General features: G+C 36.7%; 1 protein-coding gene across 1 annotated transcript in view; it reads right to left on the reverse strand.

Moving 5' to 3' along the window:
• The window catches only part of POU6F2 (POU class 6 homeobox 2), a 675,911-nt gene that overhangs the window by 394,822 nt on the left and 262,402 nt on the right, over nucleotides 1-18,687 (reverse strand). Inside the window, exon 3 of the mRNA XM_053714422.1 lies at nucleotides 8,940-9,168. Within this exon, the coding sequence (XP_053570397.1) occupies nucleotides 8,940-9,168 (229 nt within the window). The remainder of the gene's footprint in view (nucleotides 1-8,939; nucleotides 9,169-18,687) is intronic.

An 18,687-nucleotide genomic window follows, 5' to 3' on the forward strand; every position in this document is an offset into this window, starting at 1 on the left:
ATTGAGGCTTGGGACGTAGCAGGAGAAAGCTGAGGTATTATTTTAACAGTATCATCCTGAGAGACATTAGGCTCAAAAATGTTACCTTTATTTTGCAAGGTTTTCTTGACACATAAAGAACAAAATTGCATAAGAGCTGCAATTTGTACATCTAAACATAATAAACATGAATTCTTGAGAACAGGCTCTTGCTCCATATATAGACATGTTGTGAAACAGTAAATAAACTTGTACAGATAAGTTTCAAAGATTTTAATATTCAATTTAAAAAAGCCAAGGAAAAAATACACTTTAAATTTTCTCCCAATTTAGGATCGATACCCTGCTAAAAATATGTGAGAAAAGTTAAGAAAAAAACATTTAATAAATTTCAAATAAACTTCTAAAATACCGCTCAGGCAACCCTACACCTCAATTACTGAGGTTCCTTACCACTACCAATTAAGACCGGATCACCCAGAAATGGAGAAAAACAACTTTTTCCTCAGAAACGTTATGAAGTAAAGTCATGTGACTAACTGCTGAGCTCAAATTACTTCTGCGACACAGAGAGGCACTAAAAATACCTTCCTGGTACACTGAGTACCAGGAATGTCAGTTTTTTCAAACCGGACAGTTTAAAATGTTGCATTGTTTTATTTTAAATCAAAGAGGAAAAGAATAAGCTGCTGAAATAGTTTAAACTTCTATTGTTTTATCAAGTTAATGTGTCAGAAAATAAACCCTTTCTTTTTAAAAGAGTTTAAATGTTAGTCTCACACATGCTACAGTGCCTGCTTCATGCCCCAGTGTAACCCATACAACGGGATTATCTATGTGCCAATAAAAAAAGCAGTGTCTTTTAATTTGTTAAGTGCATGGTCTCTCCAACTGGCAGAAAAAAACACTTACCTGCTCCACTGTTCCGGCATGTAGACAGTTACAAGGTATGAGAAGACACAGTTCTTCACAGAGACCTTAGAAAAAGAAAGAACAGAGTAGCCAACTCTGGATTTCTAAACTAGGGCAGCAATTGTTATGAAAATGCAGTAAGTACCTCTTTACAAGTTCCTAACTGCTTTAAAGCCACCACTACCTGACTCAAAGGAATGACGCGGAATATGGCTATAGCCCAAAACTTGCTTGTAGATGAAATCAAAATTTTTCTTCAGACACCTAAACTTCACCTCCTCCATGCACCGAAGGCAAAGAGAATGACTGGGGGTTGTAGGTAAGGGAATGATACTTAGCAGTTTAACTGTGGTGCTCTTTGCCTCCTCTTGCTGGCCAGGAGTGTTATTTCCCAACAGTAATTACTCAAGTTGTGGACTCACCATATCTTAGGAAAGAAAACAATAAACAAAAACCACATACATTTTAATCTTAACTTATTATTTTGATAAGTTCCACATTTTCTTAAAGGGACATTGTACACTAGATTTTTCTTTGTATTAATGTTTTGTAGATAATCCATTTATATATCTCGTCTGGGAGTGTTTTTGTAACAAAGTATAGTTTTGTTTATTTTTTAAATAACATTGAGCTGATTTTCAGACTCTTAACTAAGTTCCAAAGTATCAGATGTAGACCCAGGTATACAAATTCTTGCTGCTACTGCTTGTGTATCCTGTCTTTTCATATTAAGGGGAAGAGGAAGTGTCTATTCTTTCATCTTTCCCAGCCCCTTTCACTGGGTGTCCCAGCCTAACCTCATCAACAGTGCTAAACTGGGAGCTTCTAAGTAAGTTTTTAAAAGGTTTTATACTGGATTTTGTATATCAGTATCTGTGCATATTTTTCTTTATAGTAGTGTCTATTACATGCAGTTATATGAACATTGTGTACATTGTCCTTTTAACTTTCAAAGTATAATTTTGCATATATATAAAATTAATTGGGAACTTAAAATGTCACAGTTTAAAGGTACACTAAACTCCCCTTTACTATAGCAATGTTTTAAAAAAATGTAAGCAACCTTTTTTTGACCCTGTCTGGGACCTGCAAATGAATGCATTTTACTTCACCTTCTATACTGTAAAGCAGCAGAGTAATGCCCCGCATCCTCTTTCACAATTAGCATAGACTGATAGATGGATCTTGGCACAGCTCAGTAAGATCCATCATTCAACCTATGGAAAGCTGGACAATTATAAATGTGATAACAGTCAGTTCAGTAAGGTATGCTAGCTAAAACTTAAAAATGTAGTTAACTGAATTCTCTATTAATATCTATTTTGGGGCATAAAATGATTTTACTGGTATTTGTGTCTATATCTATAGAAACATTTTGGAAAACTTTGAGGAAAGTCTTTTCAAAGGTTTTGTAATATGAGCATATTCCATTTAACCAATGAGTTTTGAATGTCATCCCAAAAAGAGGAATATTATAATAATTATTATCTATCATTTATTAAACAGATTTGAAAGTCAACAAAGGTTACATTGTATTGCTATAAATTATGGCTGCAATAGTAGAATTATTCACATTACTTATTTATGAATGCTTCTAGATAGATTATGTGAATTTCACCTGCATCCCCACCAAACCATATTTATATTTTAACCATTACATTATTTTTCCTATGTTGGATCCCATGGTGTATTTAAAAGCTTCCTTCATATTCTCCCTAAATCTTTATAAAACAAGACAGAAGACAGCCTGCATCTTTTAACTACTATTTGCAATTTATAGCGCACCATGTTCCTTTTTCTAACTTCCATTGAAAGCCATTGTAAAACAAACCGCTACACTCTTTGACCTGCTGTAGCGATAGCATCCAACCTAAAAAGCACCCTGCAAAGATCAAAAGCTCATACGCTGTAAGACATTGTTGGTTTACAAAAAAAAAAGGAAACACACTACTTATATTTTTGACTTTCCCTTCTCCTCACGTACACTTAATTCTTATAGGTAGATGTCCCAGTCAACAGCAAAGCATTATGGGATCCAGAAGAGCACCCTATTAAAAAGCTAACAAATACTTGTACAGTAAGGACCTTTCTTGAAGCTGAGGATAGAAAGTGTGCTTGATTAAATGTGATCGATAAATGCTGTGGTAAACTTCTAGTTTTACTATTTTCCTTTCTCAGGAAAGTACAAATGTGAAATATAAATTAAACTTTATCAACTACCTGGAAGTGCTGTAATTGAGAAGCTGAAAAAGTGAAGAAACAATGTTTAAATTAAACCACTCTCACCTTTTTTCTTTTTCTTTTCTTTATTACTCTAAACTAATAGTGCCTAAGACTTAAAGAAGACAATTTATTTCAATTCACTGTTATTGTCTGCATTACAACTGTAAAGCCCCGGAGTGATATTTGCAGCCAATTTTAAACAATGGCCCACTCATTGTAATTTGTGTTAAATTGTAGTAATGAACATTATTACAGTAACACAGTTCTCTTGTACCCACTTTTAAAAGCTTTGCAAATATCCTTACTGTACATTTTTTCCCTGAGTAAAAAATATTAAACTACATTAACTCACTCGCTGCTACTGCAAGGCTATTTCTTTTTTGATGCTGTGGAAGAACGAATTGCTTAGTATAGATTTTTTTTTTTACTGTTTTATAATACAAAGCATAATAAGTACGACTAGGCAAGTACTATAATTACATGTATGACTAGACAATATATAATTAGCTACATCAATCAATCAGTCAGTAATTCCTTTCAGAAGATGGTTGTAATGCACTTTAAGTACATTATCTCAGACGGGTCATAAAGATTTCAGTGCTTAAATCGAACGCGTTTTAATCTATAGCATGGTGCATGAAGAATATAGTTGTTAGGTCACAAAACTTGTTTTTATAATAATTATTTTATTGGTAAGATGGTACCAGCCAATAGAGAATTAGTAGGATCTTTTGTTTGTTTAGCATTCATATATCGCTATGATATTTTGTATATAAAAATTGTTTATGGTGTAAAATCTGTTGACTAAGGACTTCAGCTATAGGTGAATGTTTCTGCACATTGGTTAAAAAATATTAAATATTGGTTGCATTAGTTTGCTCAATGTGAATGCTGAATATTGGCTGAACATACAATATTTTATTGAATATTTTATTTTAATAGATCCAATGTACTTGATATACTGTGGATCCATATGTACATGAGTTCCATTGCATTTGTATAAAATTACTAAGTTTTGTAAACGCTGTTTAAATTATTCTAAAAGTTTCTGTTAAAAAAGGTCTTCAGTTTTGTTTTGGTGTATCTACCTGATTTATCTGACTTTCTGCTACTAGCTTTCTCCTATATATTTACATGTTTTTAGAAGTTTTCAAGTAGCAGAATAAATACTGTAAATGATAATACACAAAACGTAACCTTTTAAATTATCTTTGTACGTTCTAACTTGAATTTATAAAGCTTTATTTGTAATACCATGTCTCAGTGATAGTGATTGCTAACAAATGTATTTAATCCACCTTGTCTGTAATGAAATTAAGATGTTACCACTTTAGACACATGTTTATGTTTCATATAAAATGCATGATAATATAACCAATTTTAAAATGAGTGCCTATGTCCACTAAAAGACTTTCTAGGAAGAGAAATCTATTCTTGTTATTTTTGGAGAGAATTCCCTAAGCTCACAGTAGTAAGAAAGACCTTAATTTATACAGAAATATACTGATAAATATATTCTTTAGCATAATAAATCTAAAGGTTTAGTGAGTGTTGACCCATAGCCCAAGATTTTTTTTTTTATCAAAATAAAATAAACGGTATTGTTTTTCACAGTTTTACTGTTGAGATCCCCCCCCCACACACACACTAATAACCTGTTTAAATAATTTCTGCAGGGTTTATTGAAAATATAAAGAGGTCACATAAAAAAAATGCATCAAAGAAATCAGGCAAATACTCTGCACTAAGCAGTTCACTGAAGCAAGCCAACCGTGCTTTTAGTATACCCAGTATGGAATCTAGAATAGATAAGCAGAATGAATTCATGACATATCAAGTTCCCTCACTTTATGTTTATTTATAATGCTATATTTACACATAAGCAAAAACAAGCGGAGGAACGCATTTTTATAATGCTTGTTTCTTCATTAAGATTTTATCATCCACCTCCACTAAAAAGCCTCTTCCTTCACTTTGTTAAATCTGCTTTTTACTCAATGCTGTTTCTGCATTATTTTAATCTCTGGCTTCCTACTTTACATGCACTCTCAAATTTTAAACAAGTAAAATTTGTGCATTAGCTGCCCTTTTTCATTTATGATTTATGACTGACAGGTTCCGTGCTGCAAGTTAATGGTATGAGAGAGACATTATTTTAAACATTAAAGTGAAAAGCATTTACAAGTATGATAAGAAAGGTCTGTTGACATTAAAGTTTAAAATAGCCACAAGGTAAAGCCAAGCTGTACTCCGACAACAGGTGGGCCCAAGGGACAAAGAGGATATAACCCAAGTGACAAAGGGGTTTCATTGATAAGCATTATGTTCTTTCTTTAGAGAAATTGTAGCTGAGACCCTAGAAACATCAGTGCTGATAATGGTTTTGGTAGTTTGCTTATTTTCCCTGAATTTAGTTGTTCTCTTTATGTTATCACCATAGCAGCATACTATGTACAATGTTACTGATACACCGCCCAGAATTCAGCACCATGGATAAGGACAACTTGTCATGATTAATTAAAGGGACTCACAGATGTTGTTACCCATGAATGCTTAATTATGCATAGTTAAAAAAAAAAACGGAAAAAAAACTTGCAATATACTGTATATTTATTATTTATTTTTGCCTGTAGTCTGAGGCCTATTTATCAAAGATCTGTCGGACCTGGTCCGACTGTGCAGATCAGGTCCGACAGACTTTGCTGAATGCGGAGAGCAATACGCTCTCCATATTCAGCATTGCACCAGCAGCTCTTGTGAGCTGCTGGTGCAACGTCGCCCCCTGCAGATTCGCAGCCAATCGGCCGCCAGCAGGGAGGTGTCAATCAACCCGATCGTACTCAATTGGGTTGAATTGTGGCGATCTCTGTCCACCTGCTCAGAGCAGGCGGACAGGGTTATGGAGCAGCGGTCTTTAGAAACACGGGCCCTCAAGCTCCGTTTGGAGCTTGATAAATGGGCCTCTAAGACTAAAAATTGTATTGTTTCCACTCCTACCACAAAGCACAATATTTGTTTAATATATGCTAATTTATATAAGTTCATTTATGTCTGCCCCTAATTGGCCATCGCAAAATTAAGTAAATTAAATAACAGAAATAACATTAAAGGGGTGTGTCCTGGGCCTGCAAAAAAATGTATATTTTTCTAACAAAAATACAGTTTTAAATGTTTCTAAAATATGACATCATATAGATATTTTGCAATTCTTTAAATAATTTCTGAAGCATAAACAATGACTTTAATGTCCCTTTAAATTGGATGTTAGTTAAGGTGAGCAAAACCTTGCCTCTGCATTAGTTGTATACAGGGGTGGTAGTAGGGAATACTGGGGAATGCTAAGCACCACCCATCCTTATTTTAGCAACCACATCTCTAAGGTTTGAACAGTCAAAAATCTGCCATTCAGTCTATTTTAGTTCTTCTGTTCTCAGGGCAAAGAGGAACAGAGGGAAAAAAAGCAGTAGAAAATAACACCCAACCCAAAACCATACTTCCTCCTTAATATGTTGTTTAGTGGCCACCTTAGTACCCCAAATTATTAATGTCTAAACCCACGTTTGTAACTATAAAAAAATGTTTTTCAAAAATCTGCTTATCAAAACTACAATTTATTTACCAGTCTGAGATTGATGTTCTGTCATTAATTTGAGGTAATAAATCATCTTACTTTAAAGATATGTGAGTATGCACACTCATGCAAGCAAAAACTAAGGTACCACTCACAATTTTAAGAATTCAATCAGTGCTATTTGTGGAGGGAACTGTGACAAGTGTATTTGCTTGAGCACTCATCAGAAACAAGTGGGCCGATTTACCAAGTGTCTGTCTGACATGATCCGCTCAGTGGATCATGTCCAACAAATATCGCTGAATGCCGACAGCATACGCTGTCGGCATTTAACATTGCACAAGCAGTTCTAATGAACTGCTTGTGCAATGCCGCCCCCTGCAGATTCGCCTCAAAGGTAGCGGACGAGTTAAGGAGCAGCGGTCTTAAGACCACAGCTTCATAACTGCTGTTTGCGGCGAGCCTGAAGGCTTGCGCGGAATCAGGGGCATCAGGGGCCATTCGGCCCTTGATAAATCGGCCCCAAGATCTATCAAACTGACCCATAAAAGCTAAATATGGGTATATTTACCTACACATATTTTTTATCTACCAGAATTTTCTCATTCACTCCACACAGTGGGTCCAGTTCAGCAGATGGGAGTTTCCTCTCGTCTGCTACAAAGAAAACTGTTTTCCTTCACATGAATTATATGAACTCTTGATGTGGCGTATCATGTCTGCTGCACATCGATAAATGCCGACAGCATACACTGTCGGAATTTATCATTGCACCAGCAGTTCTTGTGAACTGCTGGTGCAATGCCGCCCCCTGCAGATTTGCGGCCAATTGGCCGCTAGCAGGGGGTGTCAATCAGCCTGATCGTATTCGATCGGGTTGATTTCTCTCTGCAGCCTCAGAGCAGGCGGACAAGTTATGGAGCAGCGGTCTTTAGACCGCTGCTTCATAACTTCTGTTTCCAACGAGCCTGAAGGCTCGCGCGAAAACAGGGGCTTAATAAATCGTCCCCTTAGTAACAATCACCATTTTATTTTTTGTACTTTGGATTTGCTTGAGATTTGTGGAAGTACCAATTAAAGCAGATAATTAAAAAACAAACTGAGGTGTGCTATTCATTAAAAGGAACATAGTACTTAAAAAAATCACTCTCAGAGGTAAAAATGAGCACTATATAAACATACCAATTTTTTTTTTTCTGAAAAAGGCATTTCCTACTAATTTTTATTTGCCAATAGATAACTGCGGCTAATGCTCATTGGCTGATATGTACAAATGTTCTTTACAACTATCAGTGATTAAGCACTTTATAACTATCAGTAAATAAGCAACAGTAGTAAAGACCTATCAGCCAATGAGCTTTAATAGAAAGTGCACATATATAACTGATGCACTCTTTCCAGTTCAAATTTAGACACTTATTTCTACACTTTTTTTTTCACTTATAATTAAAGATCAACATATGTAAATTGCAATTTTTATATATAGAAATGACTTAAAGGGATAGTCTAGTCAAAAATAAACTTTCATGATTCAGATAGAGCATGCAATTTTAAGCAACTTTCTAATTTACTCCTGTTATCAATGTTTCTTCGTTCTCTTGGTATCTTTATTTAAAAAAGCTGCAAAGTAAGCTTAGGAGCCGGCCCATTTTTGGTTCAGAACCTGGGTAGTGCTTGCTGATTACATGGCTACATTTAAACACCAATCAGCAAGCGCTACCCAGGTGCTGAACCAAAAATAAGCTTCTAAGTTTACATTCCAGCTTTTTAAAATAAAGATACCAAGAGAATGAAAAAAAATTGATAATAGGAGTAAATTAGAAAGTTGCTTAAAATTGCATGCTCTGTCTGAATCACGAACGTATAATTTTGACTATACATCCCTTTAATTATGATTTAATTATGACATGCTTTATTGTGTAATACAGAAATTGAAATTGATACATAATGTGAAAATTCTTTTGAGGAAAAACAATATTTTTGGTAACAAAACATTTTTTTTATAGCAGTAAGTTACTAAACAAATTCTTACAAAACAATTAAATATTGAAATGTGGACATAATTGTCCCAATGAGACCAATATTTGTTAATAATTAATATTGGATAAAAAGAAAGAAAACTGGTGACAGCTGAGCTGGGTAACACTCAATCTGTTTTGTTGAGATGTGGAGATTTTGAATTCATCTTGGTAAAGCATTAAAAAGGTTACATACATATTGACAAGTTCTATGACCGCCCTACTCTGTGTCTTACCTTGTAAATTTTGCAGTGGTAGCGTCATGATTCCTCCTGCAGCAGCAGCTGCCACCAGACCTTGAATGTTGGTAAGGTTGGCTGTAGGCAGCGTCAAGACCAGTCCTTGTTGCCCTCCAAGCTGCCCAGCCATGTTAAATGGAATAAGAATTGGTTGGTTGAGGGCCGGAGCGCCACCTGGCATCACTCCTGCCACCGCTGAAGCCAGCTGCTGTGCTGCCAGTAATGACTGAAAAGTAACAATGAAAAATAAATGTGTTTAGCATGTTATTTTTTAAGAAAAAACACAGTTACATTTTTTAAAACAATTTTACTAACTGCAATTGTCTGTGTATTTAAAGGGACACTGAACCCAAAAACTTTCTTTCGTGATTCAGATAGAGCATGACATTTTAAGCAACTTTCTAATTTACTCCTATTATCAAATTTTCTTCATTCTCTTGGTATCTTTATTTGAAATGCAAGAATGTAAGTTTAGATGCCGGCCCATTTTTGGTGAACAACCTGGGTTGTTCTTGCTGATTGGTGGATAAATTCATTCACCAATAAAAAAGTGCTGTCCAGAGTTCTGAACTAATAAAAAAGCTTAGATGTCTTCTTTTTCAAATAAAGATTGCAAGAGAACGAAGAAAAAATGATAATAGGAGTAAATTAGACAGTTGCTTAAAATTGCATGCTCTATCTAAATCATAAAAGAAAAAATTTGGGTTCAGTGTCCCTTTAACCCCTTAATGACCACAGCCCTTTTTCCATTTTCTGTCCATTTGGGACCAAGGCTATTTTTAAATTTTTGCGGGGTTTGTGTTTAGCTGTAATTTTCCTCTTACTCATTTACTGTACCCACACATATTATATACCGTTTTTCTCGCCATTAAATGGACTTTCTAGAGATACCATTATTTTCATCATATCATATAAAATATGAGAAAAAAATGGAAAAAAACACACTTTTTCTAACTTTGACCCCAAAATCTGTTACACATCTACAACCACCAAAAAAAAACCATGCTAAATAGTTTCTAAATTTTGTCCTGAGTTTAGAAATACCAAATGTTTACATGTTCTTTGCTTTTTTTGCAAGTTATAGGGCCATAAATACAAGTAGAACTTTGCTATTTCCAAACCATTTTTTTTCAAAATTAGCGCTAGTTACATTAGAACACTAATATCTTTCAGGAATCCCTGAATATCCATTCACATGTATATATTTTTTTTTAGTAGACATCCCAAAGTATTGATCTAGGCCAATTTTGGTATATTTCATGCCACCATGTCACCGCCAAAATGCGATCAAATACAAAAAATAGTTAACTTTTTCACAAATTTTTTCACAAACTTTCAGTTTCTCACTGAAATTATTTACAAACAGCTTGTGCAATTATGGCATAAATGGTTGTAATTTTTTCTCTGGGATCCCCTTTGTTCAGAAATAGTAGACATATATGGCTTTGGCGTTGCTTTTTGGTAATTAGAAGGCCGCTAAATGCCACTGTGCACCACACGTGTATTATGCCAAGCAGTGAAGGGGTTAATTAGGGAGCATGTAGGGAGCTTTTTGGGGTAATTTTAGCTTTAGTGTAGTGTAGTAGACAACCCCAAGTATTGATCTAGGCCCATTTTGGTATATTTCATGCCACCATTTCACCGCCAAATGCAATCAAATTAAAAAAAACTTTAAATTTTTCAGAATTTTAGGTTTCTCACTGAAATCATTTACAAACAGCTTGTGCAATTATGGCACACATGGTTGTAAATGCTTCTCTGGGATCCCCTTTGTTCAGAAATAGAAGACATATATGGCTTTGGCGTTGCTTTTTGGTACTTAGAAGGCCGCTAAATGCCGCTGCGCATCACACGTGTATTATGGCTTGCAGTGAAGGGGTTAATTAGGTAGCTTGTAGGGAGCTTGCAGGGTTAATTTTAGCTTTAGTGTAGAGCTCAGCCTCCCACCTGAAACATCAGACCCCCTGATCCCTCCCAAACAGCTCTCTTCCCTCCCCCACCCCACAATTGTCCCCGCCATCTTTAGTACTGGCAGCAACTCTGCCAGTACTAAAATAAAAGGTATATTTAGGCTTTTTTTTTTTAAAGCATATTTACATATGCTGATGTGTAGGACCCCCCCTTAGCCCCCAACCTGACTGATCCCCCACCAAACAGCTCTCTAACCCTCCCCCTCTGCCTTAATGGGCGCCATCTTGGGTACTGGCAGCTGTCTGCCAGTACCCAGTTTAGAATAAAATTGTTGTTTTTTTAAAAATGTTCCCATTTTCTGTAGTGTAGCTCCCCCCCCCCACCAAAGACCAACCCCCCACCCCCTCCTAGATACCTTCGATTGTTTCCTCCTAGATACCTTCGATTTTTTTTTTTTTAAACATTAAAATACCCCTTTCTCCCACTTATACAAACAAAACTTTTCTGTAGTGTAGCGGTTCCCACCCACTCCTGCCCCGTGCACGCGCGCGCCCGCCGCCCCCCGTGCGCGCCCCCCTTCGACCACGCCCCGATCCCGCCCCCCTCTATATTACCCGGCCCATCGATGGCCGCCCACCCGCCTCCCAAGTCGGCTCCCACCCACCAACGATACCGGCCATCAATGTCCGGTGCAGAGAGGGCCACAGAGTGGCTCTCTCTGCATCGGATGGCCCAGGAGTGTTATTGCAGGATGCCTCAATATCGAGGCATCCTGCAATAACCGGAAAGCGGCTGGAAGCGAGCAGGATTGCTTCCAGCCGTTTTAAACCCCTAATGTCGTACAGGGTACGTCGCTGGTCTTTTAAGACCAGGGTGTGTGCGACGTACCCTGTACGACATGCGTCGTTAAGGGGTTAAAGGGATAGTCTAGTCAAAAATTTACTTTTTTGATTCAAATAGGGCATGTAATGTTAAACAACTTTCCAATGTACTTTTATCATCAATTTTGATTTCCTCTCTTAGTATTCTTAATTGAAAGCTAAACCTAGGTAGGCTTATATGCTAATCTCTTAGCCCTTGAAGGCCCCCTATTATCTGAATTAATTTTGACATTTTTTCACAAAGGCGTTACTTCATGTGTGCCATATAGATAACATTGTGCTCACGCCCTTGGAGTTACCTAGGAGTCAGTCAGCACTGATTGGCTAAAATGCGTCTGTCAAAATAAGGGGGCAGTCTGCAGAGGCTTAGATACAAGATAATCACAGAGGTAAAATGTATATTATTATAACTGTGTTGGTTATGCAAAACTGGGGAATGGGTAATAAAGGGATTATCTATCTTTTTAAACAATAACAATTCTGGTGTAGACAGTCCCTTTAAAGAGTATATAAAGTCAAAATTAAACTTTCATGATTCAGATAGAGCATGCAATTATTAACAACTTTATAATTGACTTCTTTGTTCTCTTGGTATTCTTTGGTGAAGAGGAAAAACCAAGGAGCAGCAATACACTACTGGGAGCTAGCTGAACACATCTTGTAAACCAATGACAAGAGACATATATGTGCAGCCAAAAATCACCAGCTCCCAGTAGTTCATTGCTGCTCCTGAGCCTACTTAGACATGCTTTTCAATAAAGGATAACAAAAGAACAAAGCAAATTTCAAATTATCTGATAATAAATGTTTCATTTTGACTTTACTGTCCATTTAACAAATTTGATTTTCTGTTAAATATGAATAGATAACAGCCTTACACATTAAACCTTTGCAATAATAAATAGCACACCTATACATAGGTTGAAGGGTAATAGTTTTCTTGTTCTATTAATAAATAGATTAATTAAGTGATGATCAGTCCTAATTAAACAAGCAGTTTTGGGTGACTTTCTAGAGTGGTTTTAGGCATTTCTGCACAATACAAGTAGTACAACCAGATGGGATAGATTGTTCAGCGCTTCTAGATAGGACAATACATTCAAAAATGTAATTCTGAAAAAAATGGTAAATTATTAATAGTTTAAAAAAAAAAACGTTGTACTCTACATTAGTTATTTTATCTGCCTTTCATGTAATTTAACTCTGAAAAAAAGTATTTATTATTATTACTAGGCGATAAGCCTGCCCAGAGGGAAGTCTATTTAAAAAAAAAAAAAACTACAACCCCCAATGCTGTAAAATTACAGAAAAAAAATAAACAAAATAAAAAATGTAAACCTAAACTAATACCCCTTTAAAAATAAAAAATCCCCCCAAAATAAAAACACCCCCTAATCTAATACTAAACTACCAATAGCCCTTAAAAGGGCTTTAGAAGAGCATTGCCCTAAGTTAAACAGCCCTTTTACCTAAACAAATGAACAATTATCCCCCAACAGTAAGCCCCCCACCAAACCTCCCAAAATAAAAAAAACTAACACTAAAAAAACCTAAACTACCTATTGCCACTAAATGGGCATTTATTTGTATGGGCATTGCCCTTAAAAGGGCATTCAGCTCTTTTACTGCCCTTAAAAGGGCAATCAGCTCTTTTTCAGCCAATCCCCCACCAAACAGCTCTCTAACCCTCCCCCTCTGCCTTAATGGGCGCCATCTTGGGTACTGGCAGCTGTCTGCCAGTACCCAGTTTAGAATAAAATTGTTGTTTTTTAAAAATGTTCCCATTTTCTGTAGTGTAGCTCCCCCCCCCCACCAAAGACCATGCCCCCACCCCCTCCTAGATACCTTCGATTGTTTCCTCCTAGATACCTTCGATTTTTTTTTTTTAAACATTAAAATACCCCTTTCTCCCACTTATACAAACAAAACTTTTCTGTAGTGTAGCGGTTCCCACCCACTCCTGCCCCGTGCACGCGCGCGCCCGCCGCCCCCCGTGCGTGCCCCCCTTCGGCCACGCCCCGATCCCGCCCCCCTCTACATTTCCCGGCCCATCGATGGCCGCCCACCCGCCTCCCAAGTCGGCTCCCACCCACCAACGATACCGGCCATCAATGTCCGGTGCAGAGAGGGCCACAGAGTGGCTCTCTCTGCATCGGATGGCCCAGGAGTGTTATTGCAGGATGCCTCGATATCGAGGCATCCTGCAATAACCGGAAAGCGGCTGGAAGCGAGCAGGATTGCTTCCAGCCGTTTTAAACCCCTAATGTCGTACAGGGTACGTCGCTGGTCTTTTAAGACCAGGTTGTGTGCGACGTACCCTGTACGACATGCATCGTTAAGGGGTTAAAGGGACAGTCTAGTCAAAAATGTACTTTTTTGATTCAGATAGGGCATGTAATGTTAAACAACTTTCCAATGTACTTTTATCATCAATTTTGATTTCCTCTCTTAGTATTCTTAATGGACAGCTAAACCTAGGTAGGCTTATATGCTAATCTCTTAGCCCTTGAAGGCCCCCTATTATCTGAATTAATTTTGACATTTTTTCACAAAGGCGTTACTTCATGTGTGCCATATAGATAACATTGTGCTCACGCCCTTGGAGTTACCTAGGAGTCAGTCAGCACTGATTGGCTAAAATGCGTCTGTCAAAATAAGGGGGCAGTCTGCAGAGGCTTAGATACAAGATAATCACAGAGGTAAAATGTATATTATTATAACTGTGTTGGTTATGCAAAACTAGGGAATGGGTAATAAAGGGATTATCTATCTTTTTAAACAATAACAATTCTGGTGTAGACAGTCCCTTTAAAGAGTATATAAAGTCAAAATTAAACTTTCATGATTCAGATAGAGCATGCAATTATTAACAACTTTATTATTGATTTCTTTGTTCTCTTGGTATTCTTTGGTGAAGAGGAAAAACCAAGGAGCAGCAATACACTACTGGGAGCTAGCTGAACACATCTTGTAAACCAATGACAAGAGACATATATGTGCAGCCAAAAATCACCAGCTCCCAGTAGTTCATTGCTGCTCCTGAGCCTACTTAGACATGCTTTTCAATAAAGGATAACAAAAGAACAAAGCAAATTTCAAATTATCTGATAATAAATGTTTCATTTTGACTTTACTGTCCATTTAACAAATTAGATTTTCTGTTAAATATGAATAGATGACAGCCTTACACATTAAACCTTTGCAATAATAAATAGCACACCTATACATAGGTTGAAGGGTAATAGTTTTCTTGTTCTATTAATAAATAGATTAATTAAGTGATGATCAGTCCTAATTAAACAAGCAGTTTTGGGTGACTTTCTAGAGTGGTTTTAGGCATTTCTGCACAATTCAAGTAGTACAACCAGATGGGATAGATTGTTCAGCGCTTCTAGATAGGACAATACATTCAAAAATGTAATTCTGAAAAAAATGGTAAATTATTAATAGTTTAAAAAAAAAACGTTGTACTCTACATTAGTTATTTTATCTGCCTTTCATGTAATTTAACTCTGAAAAAAGTATTTATTATTATTACTAGGCGATAAGCCTGCCCAGAGGGAAGTCTATTTAAAAAAAAAAAAAAAAACTACAACCCCCAATGCTGTAAAATTACAGAAAAAAATAAACAAAATAAAAAATGTAAACCTAAACTAATACCCCTTTAAAAATAAAAAATCCCCCCAAAATAAAAACACCCCCTAATCTAATACTAAACTACCAATAGCCCTTAAAAGGGCTTTAGAAGAGCATTGCCCTAAGTTAAACAGCCCTTTTACCTAAACAAATGAACAATTATCCCCCAACAGTAAGCCCCCCACCAAACCTCCCAAAATAAAAAAACTAACACTAAAAAAACCTAAACTACCTATTGCCACTAAATGGGCATTTATTTGTATGGGCATTGCCCTTAAAAGGGCATTCAGCTCTTTTACTGCCCTTAAAAGGGCAATCAGCTCTTTTTCAGCCAATTAAATCCCTAATCTTAAAAATTAAAAAAAAAAATTAAAAAAGCCTAACACTAAGCCCCAAATAGGTACTCACCGTTCCTGAAGTCCTGCAAAGAAGGTCTCTTCCAGACAGCTCCATCATCTTCTATCTTCATCCAGAACAAAAGCGGCGCGTAGTGGAGGTGTGGAGCTGTGGATCCTCAGTGGTGGTCCTCACCGGCGGTGCGGAGCGGAGGTGCGGAGCTGTTTTCCCTGACACGTGTATCCTCAGCGGCGGTCCTCAATGGATGATGGAACCGCCTGGATGACCTTCTCCGCCGGACTTCAGGAACGGTGAGTACCTATTTGGGGGCTTAGTGTTAAGATTTTTTTTTTATTTTTGCGGGGGGGGTTTTATTTTGAAGATTAGGGATTTAATGGGCGGAAAAAGAGCTGATTGAGCTTGTAAGGGCAGTAAAAGAGCTGAATGCCCTTTTAGGGGCAATGCCGATACAAATGCCCCTTTAGGGGCAATTGGTACTTTAGGTTTTTTTAGTGTTAGTTTTTTTTTTATTTTGGGGGGTTTGGTGGGTGAGGGGTTTTACTGTTAGGGGGGATTTAGTAATTTTTAAATGTAAAAGAGCTGTTTAACTTAGGGCAATGCCCTACAAAAGGCCCTTTTAAGGGTTATTGGTAGTTTAGTTTAAGGGGTGTTTTTACTTTGGGGGGGATTTTTTATTTTTATAGGGATTAGGTTTAATTTTTGTTATTTTTGATAATTTTGTTTATTTTTTTCTGTAATTTAGAGTTTTTTATTTTTTGTAATTTTTTATTATTTTTTTGTAATTTAATGTTAGGTTTTATTTAAGTGTAACTTAGTATTAGGGTTAATTTAGGGGGTGTTAGGTTAGGGGGCTTAGTAATTAAATTAGTTATTTGCGTTGTGGGGGGTTGGCGGTTTAGGAGTTAATAGGTTAATTTGGTTTATGGTGAGGTGGGGGTTTGGCGGTTTAGGGGTTAATAGGTTAATTAGGTGTATTCCTATTTTGGGGGTTGGTGGTTTAGGGGTTAATGGGTAAATTAGGTTTATTGCGATGTGAGGGTTTGTCGGTTTAGGGGTTAATAGGTTCATTAGATTTATTGCGATGTGAGAGGTTAACGGTTAAGGGGTTAATATTTTAATTATGTTATTTGCGGATTAGGGGTTAATTACTTTATTATTTTGTGATGTGGGGGTTTGTGGTTTAGGTGTTTGTTAATACATGCGGGAGGTTAGGTTTTTTTTGTTATACTTTGTGCGGGCGGTTACTTGTTTTTTATTTTTTTCTTGCGGGCAGGTGCATGTTTTTTTTTTTTTTTAAGACTTCAGGTTTGCCAACACTGCGGTGGATTCTTTCACCACCCTGCCATTTTCGGAATCCATCGGGATGCAGCTTTCTTGCATCCAGGTGAATTCTTTTTGCTGCGCGCAGCCAACATTCTTTTGGCTGCCTTGCGCAGCCAACATTCCTTTGAGGATGCGTGCGCTACTGGCAACAGCGACGGACACGTTACAAACGAGATTATAGTAAAGATTATTATTATGCTTTTTTTTTTTTTTTTACTGCTTCCAGAGAGTTTATAATGCTACCCAGAGCTCTGACCCTGCTACTGTATATACTGCACAGCTATTTCTTGAAATATTCTGTCCCTAATTGAGCGCAGCATATGACAGTAATCGCTAACCTTGGCACCCCAGATGTTTTAGAACTACATTTCCCATCATTCTTAGGCACCCTGCAGTTGAGCATCATTGGAAATGTAGTTTCCAAAACATCAGGGGTGCCAAGGTCAGCCATAACTGGCATAGAAGATTAGATAAACAATAATCAAGGCCTTTTAAGTTGGTTTGCCTCTTTCCAAGTAGCTTGCCCCTAGACTGCAGACAGTTCAAAGTTTGCTAACAAATCATAATTTTAACTGTTCTTAAAACTTATTTTATATGCAGACATTTTGTTGATTTATACTGTGTATGCAGATCTTTTGTTGACATATACCCCGTGCTAAGAATATGAAAAGTGTCTTTAATATCAGTTTAAAGAACAGTAAACACCTTGTAATTTAAAGACATTTCTATTGTTTTGCTATAGAATAAAAAATCAGCCAAATCTAAACATTTTTAAAATGATTAACATCACTTGTCTGATTTGCAGGAACCAATCCGAACTTGATTCTGCAGCTGACAAGGCTAGACACAGTCATATTGTCAGTATAAAGTGCATTGTTTTACAGATGTTATCTGCTAAATCTAATTAGGGGAGGGTTAGCCTTGAGCATTTACAGCTCTAAGAATTAGAAAAGTCACAATTTCAGGACTAAATTACATGAGAATGAGCTAAATAAATAATGAAATAGTGTATTGCACTTTAACTATGAATAGCGAAACATGTTTCATAAAAATCTCAAGGTATTTACTTTCCCTTTAAGTACATATCATTAAGAACAGTTTCATTTCTCTGATATCCATAAACTTATTTCCTGACTCTCCCCACCTATATACTCACTTTAGCAGTTTATGTTGTTTAGATTTTGGCTTTGTGCCATACTATAGTCTACTCTATCCCACTGTGCTACATTGTCCAGCTGTTGTCTCATTCTCATACAAGTTTACATAATTTCTAATTAAAGCATTATGTTCATTTCCCAAACTCCTTCCCATGATACACCATGAGGTAAAATCCTTCCCATGATACACCATGAGGTAAAATCCTTCCCATGATACACCATGAGGTAAAATCCTTCCCATGATACACCATGAGGTAAAATCCTTCCCATGATACACCATGAGGTAAAATCCTTCCCATGATACACCATCAGTTAAAATCCTTCCCATGATACGCCATCAGGTAAAATCCTTCTCATTATACACCATCAGGTAAAATCCTTCCCATGATACACCATCAGGTAAAATCCTTCTCATTATACACCATCAGGTAAAATCCTTCCCATTATACGCCATCAGGTAAAATCCTTCTCATTATACAC

The sequence above is a fragment of the Bombina bombina genome, chromosome 5 (assembly GCF_027579735.1).
Source record: "Bombina bombina isolate aBomBom1 chromosome 5, aBomBom1.pri, whole genome shotgun sequence".
Lineage (NCBI taxonomy): Eukaryota > Metazoa > Chordata > Amphibia > Anura > Bombinatoridae > Bombina > Bombina bombina.